The sequence below is a fragment of the Conger conger genome, chromosome 19 (assembly GCF_963514075.1).
Source record: "Conger conger chromosome 19, fConCon1.1, whole genome shotgun sequence".
Taxonomy (NCBI): domain Eukaryota; kingdom Metazoa; phylum Chordata; class Actinopteri; order Anguilliformes; family Congridae; genus Conger; species Conger conger.
Genome location: NC_083778.1, coordinates 17,332,849 through 17,353,853, shown reverse-complemented (window position 1 = coordinate 17,353,853; position 21,005 = coordinate 17,332,849). Strand labels below are relative to the sequence as shown.

Sequence of the window (21,005 nt, the reverse complement as noted above, 5' to 3'; positions counted from 1 at the left end):
ACAGCCATTTTCCAGACGCCAACGCAGTAGTTTCCAATCTAGCGTTTATGTCAAAAATCAGTCGACGCAAGAGTGTTCTTTTTACGTTCTTCCATTACACAGCAGGTTAAACAGCTGAAACGCGTCAAAACGACTACAAAAAACAATGCTAAGGATACAGAAACTTTAAATATCCAATATCTCAAAAATGATTGATTCGCGCAAAGTTTTTCAGAGGAAAGGCTTCCTTACACAAAAGGGCCGAGTTTACTCCCGTCCAACCGCAAACAGTGCGTGGGAGTCTCCAGCAGAGCTAGCACAGCCAGCAAGCACAAAAGTTCACTCCGGAGTTGGACCAACATCTCAAAACTGTACAGTCAACAGCAGGGGCGCCCAATTATGAGCCCATGGAGGGTCGAGAGCTTGCAGGGTGTCCATTCCAACCGACCACGACACACCACCTGACTTCAGTAATTATCACTCCATTAAACAGAGAGCAGGGACAACTGATGTAGTGTAGGGGAGGAGGGGTGGTGATTGGTTGGAATGAAAATGAAAACCTGCATGCTCCCTTGGCCCTCCATGGCACAAGATTGTACGGAGATGAGCTATGTGTCCCCGCCCTCTATGGTGCGTGTGTGAGTGTAAATGGTAAATGGTAAACGGTTGGCATTTATATAGCGCCTTTATCCAAAGCCCTGTACAATTGATGCTTCTCACCCATTCATACACACACTCACACACCGACGGCGATTGGCTGCCATGCAAGGCACCGACCAGCTCGTCTGGAGCATTTGGGTGTTAGGTGTCTGGCTCAGGGACACTTCGACACAGCCCGGGCGGGGGATCGAACCGGCAACCCTCCGACTGTCAGACGACTGCTCTTACTGCCTGAGCCATCACGCCCCCAGTGTGTGTGCGTGTGTGTGCGTGTGCGTGTGTGTGCGTGTGCGTGTGTGTGCGTGTGCGTGCGTGTGTGTGCGAGTGTGTGCGAGTGTGTGCGAGTGTGTGCGAGTGTGCGCGCGCGTGTGTGTGAGTGCGGGTGTGCGTGTGTTTGTGTGTGTGTGTGTGTGTGTGTAGGTGCAGGTGTGTGTGTGTGTGTGTGTGTAGGTGCAGGTGTGTGAGTGTGTGAGTAGGCAAGCGTGTTTATCACAGCGTACCTCTCCCCAGGTACACCATGCCGTACTCCCGGCCCTGGGCGGTCTTTATCTCCACGTTGAAGCACACCTCCTTCCCGATCAGCTTCTTCCTCAGGAACTCTCGGGCTTGGAAGGCCCACGGCTGCAAGGGTAGTGTCAAAGGTCAAATTCTCACAGGTCAAAGGTCAAAGGAATCCACATCGCTGCGCTCCACTCATCACAGCTCACAAAACTCAACGAGAACAAAACACGATGTGCTCTCAAATACACACACCCACACGTGTCCAGTTTCATGATGAAAAATCACTTTCAGTGCCAAATCTTTCAAATTTGGCAACAGATAAATAACTTAGTATTTTACCCAAAGAATGAAAAGCAGAAGAGGTCATCAACTATGATTATTTAAGATTAAAAAGCAGTCCTACCCATAAACCTTTTGCACAGAGCATTAGTGTACATAACAGAAAAGGAGCATGCTCTATAATCCGGTACAAAAGCAATATTCCTTTCAAGAACATTCAAAAGCATATGAATTCCTCAATGTGCTGTCTCTGTTTATTTATTTAACTGCTGACAAATGACCCCTTGTCCATTCAATGTCTTCTTGCAAGTGCTACTTGAGAAGCAAGTGCTGTTACAAAGAGCAGTAAAGCACTTTTAGGAACACGAGTGGACAGTAATGTTGATTCAGGTCCCCAGGACACTTTGAAGAGTGGGTTGAGGGAATGTTCTAGAACTCCTTTGATTTCAGTTACCAGTAATGATGGTTACCACTACATGGCAGACTGTAATCACATATTTGCAAACCTCACAACTTGAGGTAGTAACCGGCCCCAGTCCTGGAGATCTACCTTCCTGCAGGTTTCCCAATTCAACCCTAATTTGGCACATCTGTTTCTACCAATTAGCAGCTCAATAAGATCTCCAGCTGTTGAATCAGGTGTTGCTTTGTCAGGGTTGGAGTGAAAACCTACAGGACAGTAGATCTCCAGGAACAGGGTTGGGCAGCCCTGCTCTAGCTGCTGAATGAGGTGTGCTTTGTTCGGGTTGGAGTGAAAACCTACAGGACAGTAGATCATTAGGAACAGGGTTGGGCAGCCCCGCTCTAGCTGTTGAATGAGGTGTGGCTTTGTTAGGGTTGGAGTGAAAGCCTACAGGATGGTAGATCTCTAGGAACAGGGTTGGGCAGCCCTGCTCTAGCTGTTGAATGAGGGGTGCTTTGTCAGGGTTGGAGTGAAAGCCTACAGGCAGGTAGATCTCCAGGAACAGGGTTGGGCAGCTCTGCTCGAGCTGTTGAATGAGGTGTGCTTTGTGAAAGGCGGAGTGAAAACAGACAGGACAGGTCCTCCAGGACCAGGGTTGTGAACCTCCAGGCTAAGGGAAGCTCGCTCTCAGACTGCCCCCCTCTCCCCTCACCTCGTCTGGGGTGTCCTTGGTGTCGGGCTGGCTCTGGGCGGCCCGGCGGGCCATGGCCCCCGCCCGGATGTTGCTGAGGTTGATCTGGCGCTCTGGGGGGGGTCCGCCACGCGGCTGGCCCCTCACGATGATGGCGCACCCGGACAGCACCTGGGGGGGAGGAACGCGTGGCGGTCAGAAACACGGCAACCGCAAAAAAACACCCCGCACGGTCGTGCCCGTTCACCGATCCGGACGGCGTGGGGAAAAAGGCTACATCACTGATCTCAGTTCAGGGGGGGGCGGGCTGACTCAGTCATCTCCACCGAAACGCCACCGCAAGTCTGTTTAGGAAAGGACGGCAGTTTGAAACGTGACCGTTTGGGCTGAACCTGAATCTGAGGTTGTGGTTTTAGTTCAGCGCCAGGGCAAAGAACACAGAAGAGATGAGAGCTCATCCAACTCAAATTTACAAAAAACCAACCTGAGCCAAAACTTTGAAATCTATTTACATTTTATAAAAAAAAAAAGATGTGATTGCAGGTGTTGTGCTCCATAGCCCAGGGGTCGGGTGGGGGGGTGGGGGGGGATCGAAGGGAAACAAATAATGTGCCTTGAATAATACATTTGAACAACAATAATAAATTAAGATGTGGCGAGAAAACGTAATTACCGAAAAACACATTTCTAAAATACACCAAATAACTGTTCCAACAAAGAGGGTCTGCAATGACGATTCTTAATTGCACACAATGCCAGCCTGTGGGGTTCGCTTGGTAATACCACTAAAACAGACAGGAAAACACAGAGGGATTGGTCGCCACGGGAGCTGCTTCTCTTGAGATGCGGCAGAAAATAGGCTTCTGTACAAATAGGAGGCTCGCAACATTAACCAGAACCAGAAACCAAATGCAGTCTTACATAAATGACAGTTATCATAAAAAAAATTAAAAGGTTATCAATTTTACAAAATGAATAGCTGGCTTTCAACAACTATGGGTCTCTACTCCAACCTGGGTCATATAGATCCCAAGGGGACAGATAACACAGAAAAACAGGGCCCTACCTGTGTTCCTAGGCCAACATTATCTAACTGTGATAGCGCTCCCAGGGGCACGCAACTGAACAAACAATGCACAGGAGAGCGCCAAGACCAGAAATGAAAACGATGGAAGAAGCATTTGTGCAGTCGCTGGGAATCTGGGTCTGTTGACAGGGGCACGCTTACATTTGTAAGGTGCAGAAACTGTCGTTTTGCACTTGGCAGCCATTAGCAATCATTAACTATAGCCGCAATAAATACCGGGACATTCTTTTGAAGGAACTTCTTCTGCAGCAATAGGAGGGATTCATTGGAAGAAGTCCAGGGGGACAACTAAGCGACGAGTAAGTAAATATCTAGCGAACGAACTGTATCAAAATCGTGTCATTTAGCTAATGTTTGCTTGACGTATAAGTTCAGCAAGCGTTAGCTAAATTACAAGATTTTTATACAGCTAGATATTTACTTGTTGCTTCGTTGCCCTACTGGACCCCTTGGTTGTGGATACTTCTTCCAATGAATCATCCTATTACTGCAGAAGTGCAGGCACGGTGATTTTAAAAAGACCTGCACACAGTATGCAAGCATTTAACCCAAATAATCTCAACTGAAACGAACGTGAGAAACGAGTGCGGCAGTGTGGCAGTGCTCCTTTAAGAGCTGTACGTTTTTGTTTTCGTGTTGTCTTTTCGTGTTTTGCACTCAGAGCCGCAAGTTTTGTTTTTTCTTTCTTTGTTTTGCGCTTTGCACTTGTGCCACAATAAATACATCCGCAAGCCTCGTTGAGAACTAAACAAAATTTAAAAACAACTCAAGTGTCTTGGCCCACTGCTTATTGGACGTGTGTGTACACAGTAAATATCTGGAAGACTTGTTTTAATACATTTTAAAACCGGTACCCGAGGGCTTGCACTGATTTGGGGAATAATTCAGAGGATTCATTTGCGTATTGCTCATCGGCTAAGCGCAAACAGAACATCTTAAATGCTAAAAACCGATGTAAACCGCATGGAACTACGTCGTTGTTAAATGTTTACAATATATCTTAAGTGTTAACTCCAGAGTTGGTCCTGCACAAATCCACAACTGCACCACGTCATCAATTACGCTGCTGTCCTGGGAAACGCGTGCAGCTGCAAAGAGTTCCAGGGGTTACGTGTCATTGTGGATATCAGTACGAAAGCGCTTTGCGCCAACCTTACTGTAGCTGGATCTAAACTATACGCCAGTCTTCGAATCGCAATCACTGTTAAAACAATAAAATCTGACGCGACACATTAGTCCACCAATGTTAGTGCAGTTTCGTTTTTACGGCCACTTTTTTTCTGCGCAAAGCGAAGGTTTCTCTTCAGACTTTTTATAAATTACTTTAACTCTAACTTTAGCCAGCTAGATAACATTTGCAAGCTAAACATATCGTGGTGCGGTAGCTGTGTTCTGATTTCATCTAGACACAAGCGTGATTTCCTGAAGTTTTACGCAAAAGATGGTGTAATCAAAACCCTTGCTTTGAAGAATAAGGAACTTTGATCAGAGTACAAACACCGAGCTAGCTAGTTAGCCTCAGTTCAGCCCATGCTGTGTCACACGTGACAGCAATAGGTGCTGTTGTACGCTACTCTCCACATTGCAAAAATGCAAGTTATTATTTAGTCTAACAAGTCTAACAGCAAACGTAGTGCTCATTAAAACCTCAGGCAATAACACTAATCAGATAGCTAGCTTAGCTAATGTTGCACTTAGAACATTTTCAAATATTCATCTACTGCCTTGTGGAATTGGGACCTTAAATACACACCAAAAACGTTAAAAAGCTAGTCACCGTGCTAGTTTAAAGAAATATCGCCAGCGTGTGATAGTTGGGTGCTACCTAATTACACAACTGCCAATTAAACAGGACCACCAATTAGCTACCGTTACTTAGCTAGCTATGTGGCTCCCTATACAACTGCCTAGTGTCTAGCTAATAAGTTAGCCACCACACTGTACACACACCTGAGTGAAAATATAAACCTGTAGAATTTTCTGGAAAAAACGAAGTAGCTGTCCATTTCACCACGCACACACAGTTACAAACTCATCCAGTTGTGGTGAACTTATTTAGCCTGGTTGCTTTTTTTTAAACCCCTATTAGCTTTACACCCCCGACCACTAAGTCTTAAGACTTACCATTTTAACAATTCCTCTTTGCAGCGGCAAGACCGTAGCTGCATTTGTTTGAGCCTGTGAGGATGCGGATGATGCCATATTCGCCGATTTAAACACGCCGTGTGGGGGGGAAACAGGTTAAGGAGTCGGGAGTCGGAAAGACTGCTCTACTGGGTTCCGAGAAAGAAGAATCGAATGCCGCTGTACACACTCACTAAACCGGAAACACACGGCGTCATGCAACCCCAGCATGTACAGGATATACACGTCATTTTTTTTCTACATGTTCCGGGTCAATTGCGAGTGTACGCGTTGAAAAATAGACCACTTTCGCGAAGTGTAAGGAAGGGATAGCTATTACTTCCGGAGTGAGAAGTACGGACGACACGTCAGCATCATCTTATTTCACGGTGCTTCTGGCGCTCACGAGGAGTGCAGCTGTAGTTAACAGTATCAGGGACTTTTGACGTTGTGTGTCATCGGCTACATGGCATCGTTTTAGTTGATGCGTCTGTGACACTGAGAGCGGCCGAAATTATTTTCGCCACACGTGCGGTCTTCGTTTCGCCTGTAATTTACTTTCTGGTGTGCCGAGGGAGCGGATTACAAAGTTAGTATTGGAAAGCAATCCGTGCCTGTTACTGGTGATCTACCGTCCTGTAGGTTTTCACTCCAAACCCCGAACCAGAATCGCACCTCGTTCAACAGCCGGATATATCATGCACAATGCGTAGTACAATTGAGCCATGTAGCACAATGAGCCATGTCAAATTGCGGCTGAATTGATAACCTACAGGACTCATAGGGTTGGGCATCCCTGTGGTACAGTATTGCAATTTAACAGTACTAGCGTTTAACTCATGGTATTTAAACAAACCAGATCATCTTGGAATCTACTGAAGTAATCCAGTGATTTTCACTATCCTTTCTCCCCCCTGTCCACCTACTTTTAGAATAATTAGGGCTGGCAGTTGCGTGTTTATTCTTCCTAAATCAATGTTTCATGTATTGGCTTGCCTAGTCAATGGTAGGCGAATAATCAACACCAACACGAACAGCGCCTGTGTGTAATTATGTAGTTTATCCACTGGATGTCGCCATTTAGCCTTTTTTTTGTCATATATTACAGGAGAATCAAATCTTACCTGAAAAGTGCCGGTTGGGTGAGCGTTTTTAATTTTAGAAATTAATTTCATTGCAATATTAACTGAACATTTCCATCTATTCATATGTGGGGAGTTAAATTCTGAGCTCTTGGGTCAGGTACCTTGAAGAATGAAGAATGAATGGCCAATGTCAATGTCTTGCATATCTCCTCCCATAGCTTCATGAGATTTGTACATAGAAATTTTTTAAAGAGGGATTTGTAGCATGTAGCTACACGTGTGGCTGATAACACCGTCTCCTAGCAACAATGACGGCAAAGATTCCAGTCCCAGCTGGGGGTCTTTCCGTTTGAAGTTTACATCTTGCTATCTTTTAGCTCTTAATCCCTCTACCAGCCTTATCCCTCTCCCAGTCTCTCTCCCTCCCTCCAAGACAAATTTACTTGCGGGTAGTACATTTTGTGAGGAGTTGAGTGGTGAGACAGTCCGGACCACATCCATACAATCCTGACATACAAATTTATGTCTGACTTTATATGATAATTTATGGTTACTTTACAGTCACTTTAACAGAAACGCACTTAATTTAGGCTACAATTAATGTTTTCCAAATAACAATTGTATCATTTGAATAGCCTGCCCTCTGTTATTTAACCACCATTCATCTGTTAAAATACACCCAAAATACTGTCATAACAAAGATGACCGACTGACACTTAGAGCAAGACATGAGAGCGCATATTAAAAGCCAATATTTAAACACGTTCAACAAAGAACGTTTGGCACACACACAGACCAGTCGTTCAATTGCTGTTTGGTTGGAAAATGTATCATCCGCGGATCAGTTTTTAGGCGCAAGAGGGATTTGAACGGGGACCATTATTTTAACTTGGGGTGTGTTCATTCACAGCTGGACTGAGTCTCTTTCCACTTTCCATAGCTAAATCTACCTAATCTGTTATTTCATGGTAGCAATGTGATTTTTCTGAACGCCGAAATTATGGGATATAAGGTAGGCTAATAATCGTGTTTCTTCGAAGTATGAGGTAATTCAACATCTGTAGCCTACACATCACTGTACATCGGCTCGACAAATCCGTGCAATTGAAATAATTTATCCTGGTGCGTCACAGGAAAATCTGCGTAAACCACACGATTCTGACTGATGATTATACAATCTACAGGTCTCACTCCCTCTGCACTAGAACATCCATTGCTTACCCAGCAAGTCAACAGCGGTGTTCTCCGTCCCATTCCCTGAACCACAGTCAGTCAGTTGTATTGAGTAGGCTGCCCTCAACAACATATGTCATCTGAAACACCACATAATTAACCAGTACGGTGCACAATTTATCATTGCAAATTATATGCTGTTTTTTGACAGTAAACATTTGCGACGTATTTAATTGAAATATTGTTTGTAAATTGCGAACATCGGAACTTGGCAGCTTAGTTTTCATGAAATAGTAACCACGGAATCTACCATTAATATCCGTAGGCTACAGGCGCTTTGGAAGCTAATCATAACCATTTGCTTTTAAAAAAAATACTTCATACCTGTTTGAGGATACAATTTTCATTTTCAGGCCTACAATTTGGAGTAATGTGGCCAACCAGTATGTTAGGCGCTGAATCTTTCTACTCATTCCGTTACCCGTCGCTCAACTTAGACCACGGCATCGCATATAACGCACGGCGCACAAGACTTACTCCGTTTCATTAAGCACAATGCAGTCTTGCCAGCCAGTCAAATGCGTAATGCTCCAAATGGTTTCTCTAGGAATTCTGTCAGGGAAAATGCGCGATACTTGATCGATTCATAGAAATCACATATCATCTTACATTTTATGGAATTATTAACAATGCGACAGAGCTAGTGTACGTGCCTATTAATTTGTTTAAAAGCTGTTATATGCGCATTAATTAGATTCAACCCTGTGCGCTTTGGATAGCTTTGGGTTCACCAGCATTTACGCAGGGGACATAGTCGTGGTTTCCTCGTATTGATAAAAACAACGAGCATAAATAGCTCAGTGTAGGACAAAATGTAATTCCACACTTTATGGAATACAGTTCTGTAAATTTATAAAGCAAAAATGTCATTTTTTTCCTGTGAAGAAACGCTTTGAGCGGATCCCGAGTGTGCACATTTAGCAATTACGCACCTATTGTTTGCTTCATTATGCGTCTCGCGGGAAGCTATTTAATCAACCTTTGTTGGTTCATGAGAGATTTGTGATAAAGCACTTCAGCGCAAATGTAGCATGACCGGTGAGCACTAAAATAAATGCTTTATTTGTCTTTTCTGTCTGTTGGCAAGGAGATGCTGGCGTTCGAGATGTCTATCCTAGATATGCGATGCCTCCATGTCGAAAATATTATCATAAGGTGACCCGTGGTTAATGTATAATTTGGAACATATGGCATTTTAGAATCTACCCTTTATTTCTCTAGAGCTACGAGCTGTGAGGATCTTGCTAATGATGCCCAATTAGTCATTAAACAGACCAAACGACTAGGGTTGTATAGATTTTCATTCGCTAATATTTGCTCTTCAAATATTTTCTTTGAAACGTTTACAACATATTTTATCTGCGTGCCAGACAGAAGACATCTGCGAGGGTTTTTTCGACTCTCCATTTCATAAATAGGTCCTCAATTCGTGACCCACAGTATCCATCCCTGTCTCTATTTGTTCATGCTTGAAAGAAAATGTAATAAAAGAGTGTATATGATGGATTTATGATTTATCAAATGCACTTTACCATATGGCAGACGACTTTGAACCCCCCTTGTATGTTTGTTTAAAAAAGAAACAATCAGCCCGCACTTGAAATGGTTGGATGTTTCGGGAAGAGAGAGATGCTCGAGTCACGTGACGGAGGAGAGCTCAAAAGCTTGTGACATCTGTAAGCATTTGTGTGAAATAAAGGTTCAAAAGCGAGTATATTCCGTGTATATATCGTATGATGTATTGCACTCAAACAACTGTTTTTCCTTTGTTTTGTTTTTGTGTTATGTAAAAGACGTTTTCCCCATCCTGACAGTAAGCCTCTAGGCCAATGGTTTAGCTACTGGTCCAATTATTCTGAGTCTCTTTATAAAAATATCCTACCCTTTCTTAGGGTGAAACATTTTCATGGCCAACATTTCTTTCCGTTTGATCCATCGTATTTTGGACAATTACGGGCACGAGGGTATTTTTGTGTATTGAAGCAATAAGCATCTAATATAGGCCTACTCTTAATACAAACCTTTCGCTTTGCTTTCCCCGTTAGACCAGCTTGTAATTGTGTCTGCTTGTTGTGGTAACGTATAATCTATTGTAGTCTGTCGGTGAATGCAACATTGTCAACTTCTCCAACTGCGTTTTGACATCTGTATCACTTATTTAAAAGTTATCCCACTCCGTATATGATGTTAGTGTTGTTTGAATTAATTAAAGTAATTGTTAGTAGCAAGAGCAAGTTCGCAAGTAACAATATTTTCATACAGCCACAACTTTGTTGCTAATGTTGTTTACGGTTATTAATGGTGATTTTCTTAAATTAATATTATGATATTTTTATTATGTCACATAATAAATTGCTCTGTGCACCTTTAGCTTCATGCAGACGATTTTATGTATTCAGTGCATTATAATTTTACATTTTACATTTGCCCCAAAATAAGAATGATTAGACTCAACAAGAATGGCAACAAACTGTTCAAGACACATATTTTTGCATATTTTTTCGGCTTGGTAATAAATGTTTCTCACTGTCCCGTACGTGTTTTTCTGGTCCTGAGATGCAGGTTAGAACATTGTGCTTAGTTTTCAAAGTAACAAAAATAATCGATACACTAAACATTATTATTATTATTATTATTATTATTATTATTATTATTATTATTAGTAGTAGTAGTAGTAGTAGTAGTAGAATAAGTAGTAGTAGTAGTAGTAGTAGTAGTAGTAGTAGTAATATTAATAATAATACACATTACATCATAATGATCATAATATACCCTGGTTCATGAATTGGATAAACATACAGAATGTATAAAACTGTGTACACTGAATACTTACACTTAATATGGACGAATTTAATACATATATTGATACTGGAACAGATCGCCTGCCTGGGGGGTGCCGGGAACACACCCTGCCACTGCGTCGATTTGCCTTCAATGTTTACATTCTCAATATTCTATCACTACGTCATTCAGATAGGACCGGTATATATTTATGAAGTCGAGCCCGAAGCCAAGTCAGGTTCAGCCTGCTTCTGAAACGCAGCCACACCACACAAAGTGAAAGCCGTTTCTATCAGGTAAGCTGGCATTAAAATCTCATTAAAATTAAAGCCAATATTTAGATGATCATCCGTAAGTAATCTTTCGAATCAGCTTTTATTGTGTCGCATTGGATGGTTGTGTTTCGAATGCACTAGGTAAGAATGAGTAGGGGCCCACAATGTCTCAAAATCAGAGTCTCAATTTTTTGTATGCGTTTGTGTTTTATGCCAGGTAGCGGGCAATCTGTGAAGAGGAAAGTCCAGAAAAGGCATGGACAAGCAAGGTTGTAATTATTCATTATTGCTTCATGTTTTAGTGTTTAAAAGTTTTTCGTGGTGTCTATTTAACTCGCTGTGACTTTAAATAAGTGAAAATACGCGTATTCCAAATAGATATGGAAATAAATTAAAAAGCAAAAATACTATCAAAAGTCGTTATTATGTAGGCTACCTTATTGGTGCATTTGGAGTCGCGTTTATCCCTTTGAATCTCAATTGCTGAGATACATTCCCCGCCCTCTATAATGTGTCAATACATTTTATGGCATCATAATTGTGTTACCTTTACTTTTAAGGGAACAAGTGCATCAATCAACTTGGTGGGGTTTTTCTAAATGGCAGGCCTCTACCCACTTGTAAGCGGAGGAAAATTATCGAGCTGGCTTTGGAGGGCGCAAGGCCATGTGAAATCTCCCGGATTTTACAGGTATAGAGAGGTTTACTGCCGCTGGTTATTTTCATAAGTGATTCAGACCACTTTGTACTTTGCTCAATGGGTATACCTGTTCGTTTGGGACTCGAATCAATTACAATCCATGCTCTCCATCAATTGCGCCAGCGGTTTCTCAGCAAGAACTTCAATTTAGATGAGAATGTTATGGAGTTGCATGGCTACTCACGACCAACTGTATGAGTTCAACACCGTTGAAATGCTAAATCGTGAGATGAGAAAGAGAAGATTCTATCTGCATTCGGAATAGTTTTGAAATATTGAGCTTGAAAGATTCCAAAGTGAATGGGCTCCAAGCAGATACGACTTTTACATTTGTTCATACTTTTACTGTTTTTTTAAACAGTATTTTTGTATAGAACTTCACACATGCATTTCGTGCCCTATAAACAACATATTTATGACACTATTTTTTTTTCATCAAAAATGTCAGTTAGAACCGTTAGAATTCTCAGCTCACGAAGATCTCAGATAGCTATTTAACTCGGTTATTTCCCCGCGCAGGTCTCCAACGGTTGTGTCAGCAAGATACTGGGGAGGTACCAAAGGACAGGACTTGTGTGCCCGAAGGCCATTGGAGGCAGTAAACCTCGTCTCCTCACGCCTGAAGTGATCGCCAAAATCAGCCGATACAAGCGCGAAAGGCCAACCATTTTTGCCTGGGAAATCCAGACTAAGCTTATGGCTGAAAGAGTCTGCAAACCGGACACCGTGCCGAGTGTAAGCGGCGTCAATATTTAAGCATTTGTTTAAATAAGGGGGCGGGGGTAAATATGAAATATAATTCTGCAAATACAATTTTCTGGAGGATCTGGTGATTCCTTAAAACTACATTAGGTGTTTAGGTGATTATTTTTTTTATCACATTTTGGTTAAAAAAGGTTTATAATTAATTGGTTCATGACCTTATATGCAACAAAAGTTGTACAACTTGAAATATGACCTAGGTACAAATTTCTCCTGTACATAGGTGTCGTCAGTCAACAGAATATTAAGGAGCCTTCAACAGGATTTGGGATTCTTTGGAATGGAGAACTGTTTAGCGCATCCACATGCAGGTAACTGCCTTGCAATGGCCATCATGGCATTCCACTAAAGAACAGGAAAAAACGAAAAAAAAAAACTGTAATTGTTCGAAACTTTTTAAAATGCGTCATTTGTTTTAGAAAACACAACCGAAAGGCAGCATAACAATACGAATGCGTGGACGGAAAACAATAGTGAGTCCAGAGACTCTCAAAGAAAAAAGGACGGCAGTCGAAACCGCACAATATTTACCAAAGGACAGTGCGTAGCGTTAGAAAAAGGTGAGCAACCAATCAGGAAATTAACAATTATGAATGTACCATGGTTGTAATCAGTGGTTTACAAACTTGGTTGCTGGTTCAGCTATTTTCCTTCTCTTCAAATTGAACAGAGTTTCTCCAGGGTCACTACCCAGATGCTTTCACCCGGCAGAAACTAGCAGTGGAGTGCAACCTTCCTGAAGCCACAATAAAGGTATTCACTGACTGTAAACTCAGCAGACTGCATTAACGCCCCTAAAATGGCCTCTTACAAAAAGAGTACAAGATTCATAGTAGCTCTATGCAACATTTGAATGTGAATCATGTGAATAGAATCAACAAACCTTGACTTCCACGAGTTAAAATTTGTCAGGCCTCATTCTGATTCCAAATGGCACCTTGCAGAATGTAAAGGCAAGAGTTGATCTGGCGGGGGTGTGAGTGAATGTTTTTTGGTTATTTCTGCAGGTCTGGTTCTCAAACAGAAGAGCAAAATGGCAGAGAGAACAGAAATTCAAGCACAGTCTCGCCCGCACAGAGAGTAAGTCACGGTTTTGGTCCTGTGTACGTAACATAAAGTTTTCAGTGTTTAATCAAATCCATTAGAGCTCAATAGGTAACAACTGTATCCCAATTACAGTTAAAGGTATTCTTTTGGAGTTTGATTTTACACTGAAACTTTTGCTGTGTATTTCAGAATGAAACCTTAGAAGTAGCTTGAGAGTATATGTATGGCTTATGGTACAGGCAAAGGAGAGGAGCCTTGGCATTGTAAAAATATCTCTGCAGTAATAAGATGTGTAATTACATTGTAATACACTGTAGAAAATGTCACTGTGCAGTAATAAGATGCGTAATTACATTGTAATACACTGTAGAAAATGTCTCCATACAGTAATAAGATGTGTAATTACATTGCAATGCACTGTGGAAAATGTCGATGTGCAGTAATAAGATGTGTCATTACATTGTAATACACTGTAGAAAATGTCTCTGTGCAGTAATAACATGTGTAATTACATTGTAATACACAGTAGAAAATGTCTCTGTGCAGTAATAACATGTGTAATTACATTGTAATACACACTGTAGAAAATGTCTCTGTGCAGTAATAACATGTGTAATTACACTGAAGGAGATGTCTCCATACAGTAATAACATGTGTAATTACATTGTAATACACTGTAGAAAATGTCTTGTTGTTCAGGATGAGCTCTGTTTTGTCTCAGATACGTCCCTCCTTCAGAGCCCAAGCCTAGCGTCTCACCACCACTGGGGAACAGCCTTCTGGGTAACAAGGAATGAGGTACCTTTCCGTTGGCGTGACGACAGTTCATAAATAACGACCGGGTCTTACTTAGTCTCTGGAGTTCATGTACTTGATGAGGGTAGGAGGAGGGGGGATATTTAAAAGGGTAATAAAGGAAAAGATACTAATGATATTTATGTTATCTGGGGAGAAATACCTAAATTGTTGTGTAACTATTGATATTATTCAACAAGGACCACTGGAATTAGTATTCCAAATCACCAATTTATTCCTAATATAATGCCTATGTAGTAATGGGTGCCAGTCAGGAAGATATCTATGGTGTTCTGGGAGGTGACGATGCTTCTTCCTGTTGTTAACTTCCTGTGTGCACTGTGACCTTCATATCTAGGAGCAGTGGAAAAGAGCGTCAATGGTTCCTCCAGCTCAACCGCTCCACCAGTTCCAGCCCCCTCCAGACCACGCACAGCACAGATACAGCCCCTCTCTAACCAATGAACAATATCAGCAAGGTACAGATATGTCCTGCTTACATATGCGTCATACATAGGGGGCGACGTGGCTCAGGAGGTAAGAGTGGTCGTCTGGCAGTCGGAGGGGTTGCCGGTTCGATCCCCCGCCCGGGCTGTGTCGAAGTGTCCCTGAGCAAGACGCCTAACCCCTCAATGCTCCTGACGAGCTGGTCGGCGCCTCGCATGGCAGCCAATCGCCGTTGGTGTGCGTGTGTGAATGAGAAGCATGAACTGTACAGTGCTTTGGATAAAGGCGCTATATAAATGCCAACCATTTACATATGGGGTCTTTTAATTCTGTATTTGTTTAATATCTGCATTACGATATGGGTATTCAACCCAATAAATGAATATGTTATTTCTTAAAGTAATTATATTGCCACGAGGAGTACAGCCTTAAATCAAATCACATTTTGCTTAACTTGGATTTGATTCTCACCAGGTTTTTAATTCTTATTTGTCAGGCATTCTTGATAATATAGAAACAATTACTTGTTGATTACCTGATGATGAGATGACAACACGCTTGTTTATATTTTAATCTCAATGTTAAAATAGGCATAATGAATTATGCACGACTGAAGCATAATTCATCATGCCTATTTTAACATTGAGATTAAAATATAAACTCTTGAGAGGAGCGATGATGAGACGGCAAGCGTGTTGTCATCTCATCATCAGGGTGGCCTGTAGCGTAGTGGTTAAGGTAAAGGGCTGGGACACGCAAGGTCGGTGGTTCTAATCCCGGTGTAGCCGCAAAAAGATCTGCATAGCCGTTGGGCCCTGCATTGCTCAAGGGGAGGATTGTCTCCTTCTTCGTCTAATCAACTGTATGTCGCTCTGGATAAGAGCGTCTGCCAAATGTGTTGGCGAGAGGCTGAATTGATCAGAGCGTTGTTGGTTGCAGGTGCTCCAGGTGGGAGAAGAGCAGGTCCTGTTTGCGGTGAAGAGTTTCACCCCCATGCCGTCTCACAGGGGGGGGCCCCGTTCCCGAACCCCCCAGAGAAGAGCACTCATTTCCCCCTTCACACCGGACACTACACCCCTCTCCTCTTCTCACAGTACTGAGCCCAGTGTGGAAGCCACGCCATCAAAAACACTGGGAGCTTTATTTTCCTCCTATACAGTATTTATTTTTAACATAATGGGCATTCAAATATATATTTTGAAAATATTTTCACTGCAGCATGTGTTTGTCATCCAAGACACTTGTATTATGTCAAAAAAATTAAAAATACGTAAACTTTTTTCACCTGGGTCTCAAGAGGTATTTAATACTGTATATCACGGCTACCGTGTTCCTATGCACTATAAAAGCGAGTAACTTTTTTGCTCGGGATTCTTGTGAGAGAGAGGCCTTGTGTGACTTCAAATGTGAAATATGAAAGCAATCGCAGTTTTCAGAACAAATTATTTTTAAGAGCTTATTTATAATAGCAAACTGCATCGCTCTTACCAACCTCACTGTGGTTACTGAAACAAGACCAAACAGTGAAAGGATAGGCTACTTCCTGTTAATGTGGCATTATTTATGTGTATTAATCTTCTCACGGCTTATGAAAGATAATGTAACCGACTACTGCTGGGCCCTTCTGAAGGTTCCACTGTAGCTGTTCAACAGTAAAGTTATTTCACGCTCGTTTCAAGTGATTGTTCATTGAAGCCAGCGGAAGCCATGATCCTCATCACATTACATTAAAGGACACTAAATTACAGTCATTTGGCAGACGTACAAGTGCAGATCATAACCAGGGATGAGTGCACTGAAAGCCCTAGAGGGAAGTACGGGTCCAAGTGCTGGAGGGATCACACAGATCAAAACTTCAACTCTGGTAGAATAATAGTGTAGTATCCTGAAAAAGCCTAAAAGAGAGAGAAAAAAAAAAAGGCTTTATATCAGACCATTAGTGGACATCAGTCTAGGTCTAGCTTTACAGGCATAACACACACACACTCACACATGCACTCACACACACGCGCGCAGACAAAGCTGACTTTCAGACAGAACAGGGTCAGAAAAGGGCATTGGGGGCGGGTGAGCCTTTAGCTGGGGAAGGCTACTTGCTTGTTGACTATCCCCCCGACCCAAAAGCCTGTTTGTCAATGAACACTCTGTCCAGTTCAATTTAATTTATCAGAACTTAGGGAAGGCTTAGCCACACCAAGCCTATTACACACACTGCCTGTGGACACAGGGATGGCTCAATACACACCTGTCAATAAGTCCTCTTAAGCCCTCCTACAGGAGAACAGTCCTGGCCTCTTCTGTAGAAAGCTGAAGATCCTCCACACCACTTGCAGCGGGTACCGTAACGCGGTTGTTCTCAAACTCGGCGGAGATCTTCAATCAAGACCATGATATCAGGTGTCTCAGTAAGTGATGGGCTAAAATGAAAAAGCCTGAACCCACGCTATTGTGAAGAACGGGGCTTGTCCCTCACAGATAAACTCTCACCTCATAACCATTTTAAAAGCTCAACACCACCACAACATGAGACTTGAACCCACACACCAGGGATGGGCAACTCCAGTCCTGGAGGACCCTGGCTCAATCAGCTTATTAGCCATATGCACCATGACCGATTCACTCGTAAATTAGACCACAATAATAATGCTACAAGACAAGAACATTTATCAGCTGCTGTTAAGATCACGGAATGAGGCTAAGAATGACATCATGTAAATGATTGGGCTAATTAAATAATTAAGAGCGGAAGTTGGGCTGAAATCCAGAAACAGATATGGCCCATCTTGCCTAACCCTGCAATAGACACTGCAACCCAAAGCCAAGACTTAACTTCAGCAGCAGAATTACAGACAAACACTCTTGCGTCTCATGAAACAAATCTAGGTGCCAGTGTTATAGAAACCTACATATCCCTGTTCACAAAGTGCTCAGAGATGATTTACAATCTATATTATACGCAATCCATAATTATCTTCTCTGCCTGTGTTGACTGAACCAATTAATCACAAATCAATGTCAGGTTCCTATCGCTATGTAAATATTTAGCGATTGTAGGATGTATTGTCAGATCTAGATTTCTATATTAAAGGTTTTTTATTAGGTTTTCTTTTTCTGATGGAGGTGACAAAGAGAGGATAGATCTTTATCTACGACGGGCGAGGCACTGTTTACCCTGAAACAATAGCTCACAGAGGTAAGCTGGTCGTCCTTTAACAAAGGACCGTAGCTTCAACCCCAGCTTTGTTTATTTCATTAGCGTAGTGACTTCTTTCGACTGTTGAGTTCATTATCCTTTCATGGTGTATCCTCTGAGGTGTGTTCAAGACAGCAAACGTTTGCAGCGACTATGTCTCAGCAAACAGCTACTGTCGAAGGATTTTAAATTAACATTGCATTTAGTTCACCAACGGCTTTTTAATACAAATGGAATGCGACTTAGGTCTAACAATGCCAGCTACCTGATTTGTGGCTTACCTTACGGTGATTTATTTTTAAAGATAAGATCAAATATTACGCAGATTAAAGTGTATTATAACAGCCAAGTAATTGTCACCTTTTGTTCTCTCTGAGTTTTCCCCCCATCAGCAGCCATTTTTGTTCACCTTTTCAGACTACTCGCTAACGTTTGTGGCATTTGAAATATGTTGGTGAACGTTAGATCTTGGGTTCAGTCCCCACTCCTACAAAACGTGTCTCTCTCTCGCAGACACTGGATCAGGCATGAGTTTTGGAGAAGGCCAGTTTTAAGCATGGTAAATGAATATTAGTTTATATATAGGGCTGGGCCAGTCTAAAGGCACAGGAGCCCCCTTCCTTCTCCTTCAGTGCTCCAACCCAACCCTCCACTGTCATCCTCCTCACCTCCGGGGGGGCCGGCCCCCGCCCCCAATCCCCCCAACCCTCCCTCACCTATCCCCCAGGTGGGGAACCGGCCGCTCCACTCACCTCTGAGCTGCAGAGTCCTCTCCTTCAGGTGAACCCAGGACTGCTGGGTGAGTGACACCAGCACACACAGCCTAAGAGCCATTCCGCAGGTCAGGACCATGCAGGAGAATTAAATCTGCTCTCCGAAAATGTAAAGGTGGAAATAATCCGGTTAAGAACACCAGGGACTTAAGCACAAGCCGCTCTCATGACCAGAGCTGAGATCCCCTGATATAGATCATTCTCCCAAAAGGAGTACATAGTCTGCCTTGTAGATTTATCTCTAATCGCTTATTCTCCATGTACCTTAAATCAGATGATCAATTTCCCAAATTATTACATAAAAAGGGAAAATGGCGTCCCTTGCAGAGAGAGGTTCCTGGTTCCAGCTGCAGCAGCAGGAATAACTGAGCCTGCTCCTCTTGGAGCCCCAGAGGACCGTTAACGTCCGGGAGAGCGTGGAGAAGGACCCCCAGATGCCTGCTTCCAGGAGGGCTGCAGACCAACACAAGACCCCTCTCTCTCCCCCTAAAGGGTGCATCTTATTTACCAGGCCCAGAGCAGAGTGTGCAGGGAGAAACACAAGACCCCCCCTCACTCTCCCCCTACAGCGTGTATGTTATTTACCAGGCCCAGAGAGCAGGGCTGTAGACCAACACAAGGCCCCTCTCTCTCCCCCTACAGGGTGTGTGTTATTTACCATGCCCAGAGAGCAGGGCTGCAGACCAACACAAGGCCCCTCTCTCTCCCCCTACAGGGTGTGTGTTATTTACCATGCCCAGAGAGCAGGGCTGCAGACCAACACAAGGCCCCTCTCTCTCCCCCTACAGGGTGTGTGTTATTTACCAGGCCCAGAGCAGGGCTGCAGACCAACACAAGGCCCCTCTCTCTCCCCCTACAGGGTGTGTGTTATTTACCATGCCCAGAGAGCAGGGCTGCAGACCAACACAAGACCCCTCTCTCTCCCCCTACAGGGTGTGTGTTATTTACCATGCCCAGAGAGCAGGGCTGCAGACCAACACAAGGCCCCTCACTCTCCCCCTACAGGGTGTGTGTTATTTAGCAGGCCCAGAGCAGAGTGTGCAGGGAGAAACACAAGACCCCTCTCTCTCCCCCTACAGGGTGTGTGTTATTTAGCAGGTCCAGAGCAGGGGTGCAGACCAACACAAGTCCCCCCCTCTCTCTCCCCCTACTGGAAGTGTTTGACGGGCTATGTTACAGATGACATCATGGGAAAAAAAAGGTAGGATGTGAACCAATAAAATGGAGATCAAGCACCAATCACAGCATAAGAAGGCTCATCAAGGAATTATCGGAGAAGATAAGACACCGTCCCTGAGGGAGACTGAAGCCAAGGTCCGTCAAGACGTCTGTTCAGTATATTTGCATGTCGCCAGCGACCAGACTTCGCACTTCTATCTCGGCTTCCAAAAACGACAACGAAAATATTCCCGGGGCTAACAACGGGCCAAGAAACCGGCAGCTTTTGAGGAACACAGGAAAGCGGCCCGCTGTGTGGGATCTGAACTCAAGGCGGCGAGGGAGGAAGTCTGGGACACAAACCGTTTGAGCTAGCCGAGGGCTTCGGCCAGCTCGTCCGTCACACTTAAACGCTCCATTTACAAAAGCAACGGGGCAACGCCAGGCTTCTCTCTCCATCAGCGCTGACGGGACCCTTAAACGAGGTCTGCGGGATCTGTCATCTCGCGCGTCATGTTCTCAACCAGACGAGGGGAAAGGCGGGAGTACCGCCCCCGCCGTTAACAAGAGACCGGGATAACCCCCGCATCCTAAAAACGCGTGCGAATCCCCCAGCTCACTTTCCAAGTCTGGACCCAGAGTCCCCCGGTGGAGGCCCAAGATGCGTGATCAAAGCCAGATCTCTGCTCAAGTAGTTCTCTGAAAAGCTTTGCATTCTGGCCTGGCAGGTCATCTTTAGGGACCGCAGAAAGCCAGCAGCTTTCTGCTCTGACTTAAACACACTCACACGACGTTTACCGTGCTGAAATACGACCGCTGTTAAAGACACGGTGCTAATGAGGTCAGAATATAACAGCGGGTTTTACATACTACAGAGACCAGCGATGATTTGCAGTAATTAAGGGCTGCCAAATGTATTCAGCTAATAATTAGTAGAATGAGGCGTGCTAAATTAGGGCTGAAATAAAAACCTACAGGATGGTGGATGGAACAGGGCGAGGCAGAAACACTTTAATTCCTTTTTTTCCCTAG

The 21,005-nt window shown here is 43.4% G+C and overlaps 2 protein-coding genes across 2 annotated transcripts in view; one reads left to right on the top strand and one right to left on the bottom strand.

Annotated features, from left to right (window-relative positions):
- The window catches only part of snd1 (staphylococcal nuclease and tudor domain containing 1), a 237,625-nt gene extending 231,681 nt beyond the window's left edge, over nucleotides 1-5,944 (bottom strand). Inside the window, exons 1-3 of the mRNA XM_061229463.1 lie at nucleotides 5,725-5,944; nucleotides 2,535-2,684; nucleotides 1,140-1,260 (exon numbers count right to left, since the gene is read on the bottom strand). Coding sequence (XP_061085447.1) covers nucleotides 1,140-1,260; nucleotides 2,535-2,684; nucleotides 5,725-5,802 — 349 coding nt within the window. The 5' untranslated portion in view covers nucleotides 5,803-5,944. The remainder of the gene's footprint in view (nucleotides 1-1,139; nucleotides 1,261-2,534; nucleotides 2,685-5,724) is intronic.
- Nucleotides 5,945-9,073: 3,129 nt separating this feature from the next.
- pax4 (paired box 4) lies at nucleotides 9,074-20,553 on the top strand. The gene is made up of 5 exons (XM_061229099.1): nucleotides 9,074-9,080; nucleotides 11,659-11,789; nucleotides 12,318-12,533; nucleotides 12,784-12,871; nucleotides 20,501-20,553. The coding sequence occupies exons 1-5, from the start codon at nucleotides 9,074-9,076 to the stop codon at nucleotides 20,551-20,553; spliced, it is 495 nt and encodes a 164-aa protein (XP_061085083.1).
- Nucleotides 20,554-21,005: the final 452 nt, after the last annotated feature.

Coding starts and splice junctions, on each gene's coding strand:
- pax4 (XM_061229099.1), top strand. Junction 11,790..12,317: donor AAATCTCCCGGATTTTACAG/GTATAGAGAGGT, acceptor TTCCCCGCGCAG/GTCTCCAACGGTTGTGTCAG. Junction 12,534..12,783: donor AACCGGACACCGTGCCGAGT/GTAAGCGGCGTC, acceptor TCCTGTACATAG/GTGTCGTCAGTCAACAGAAT.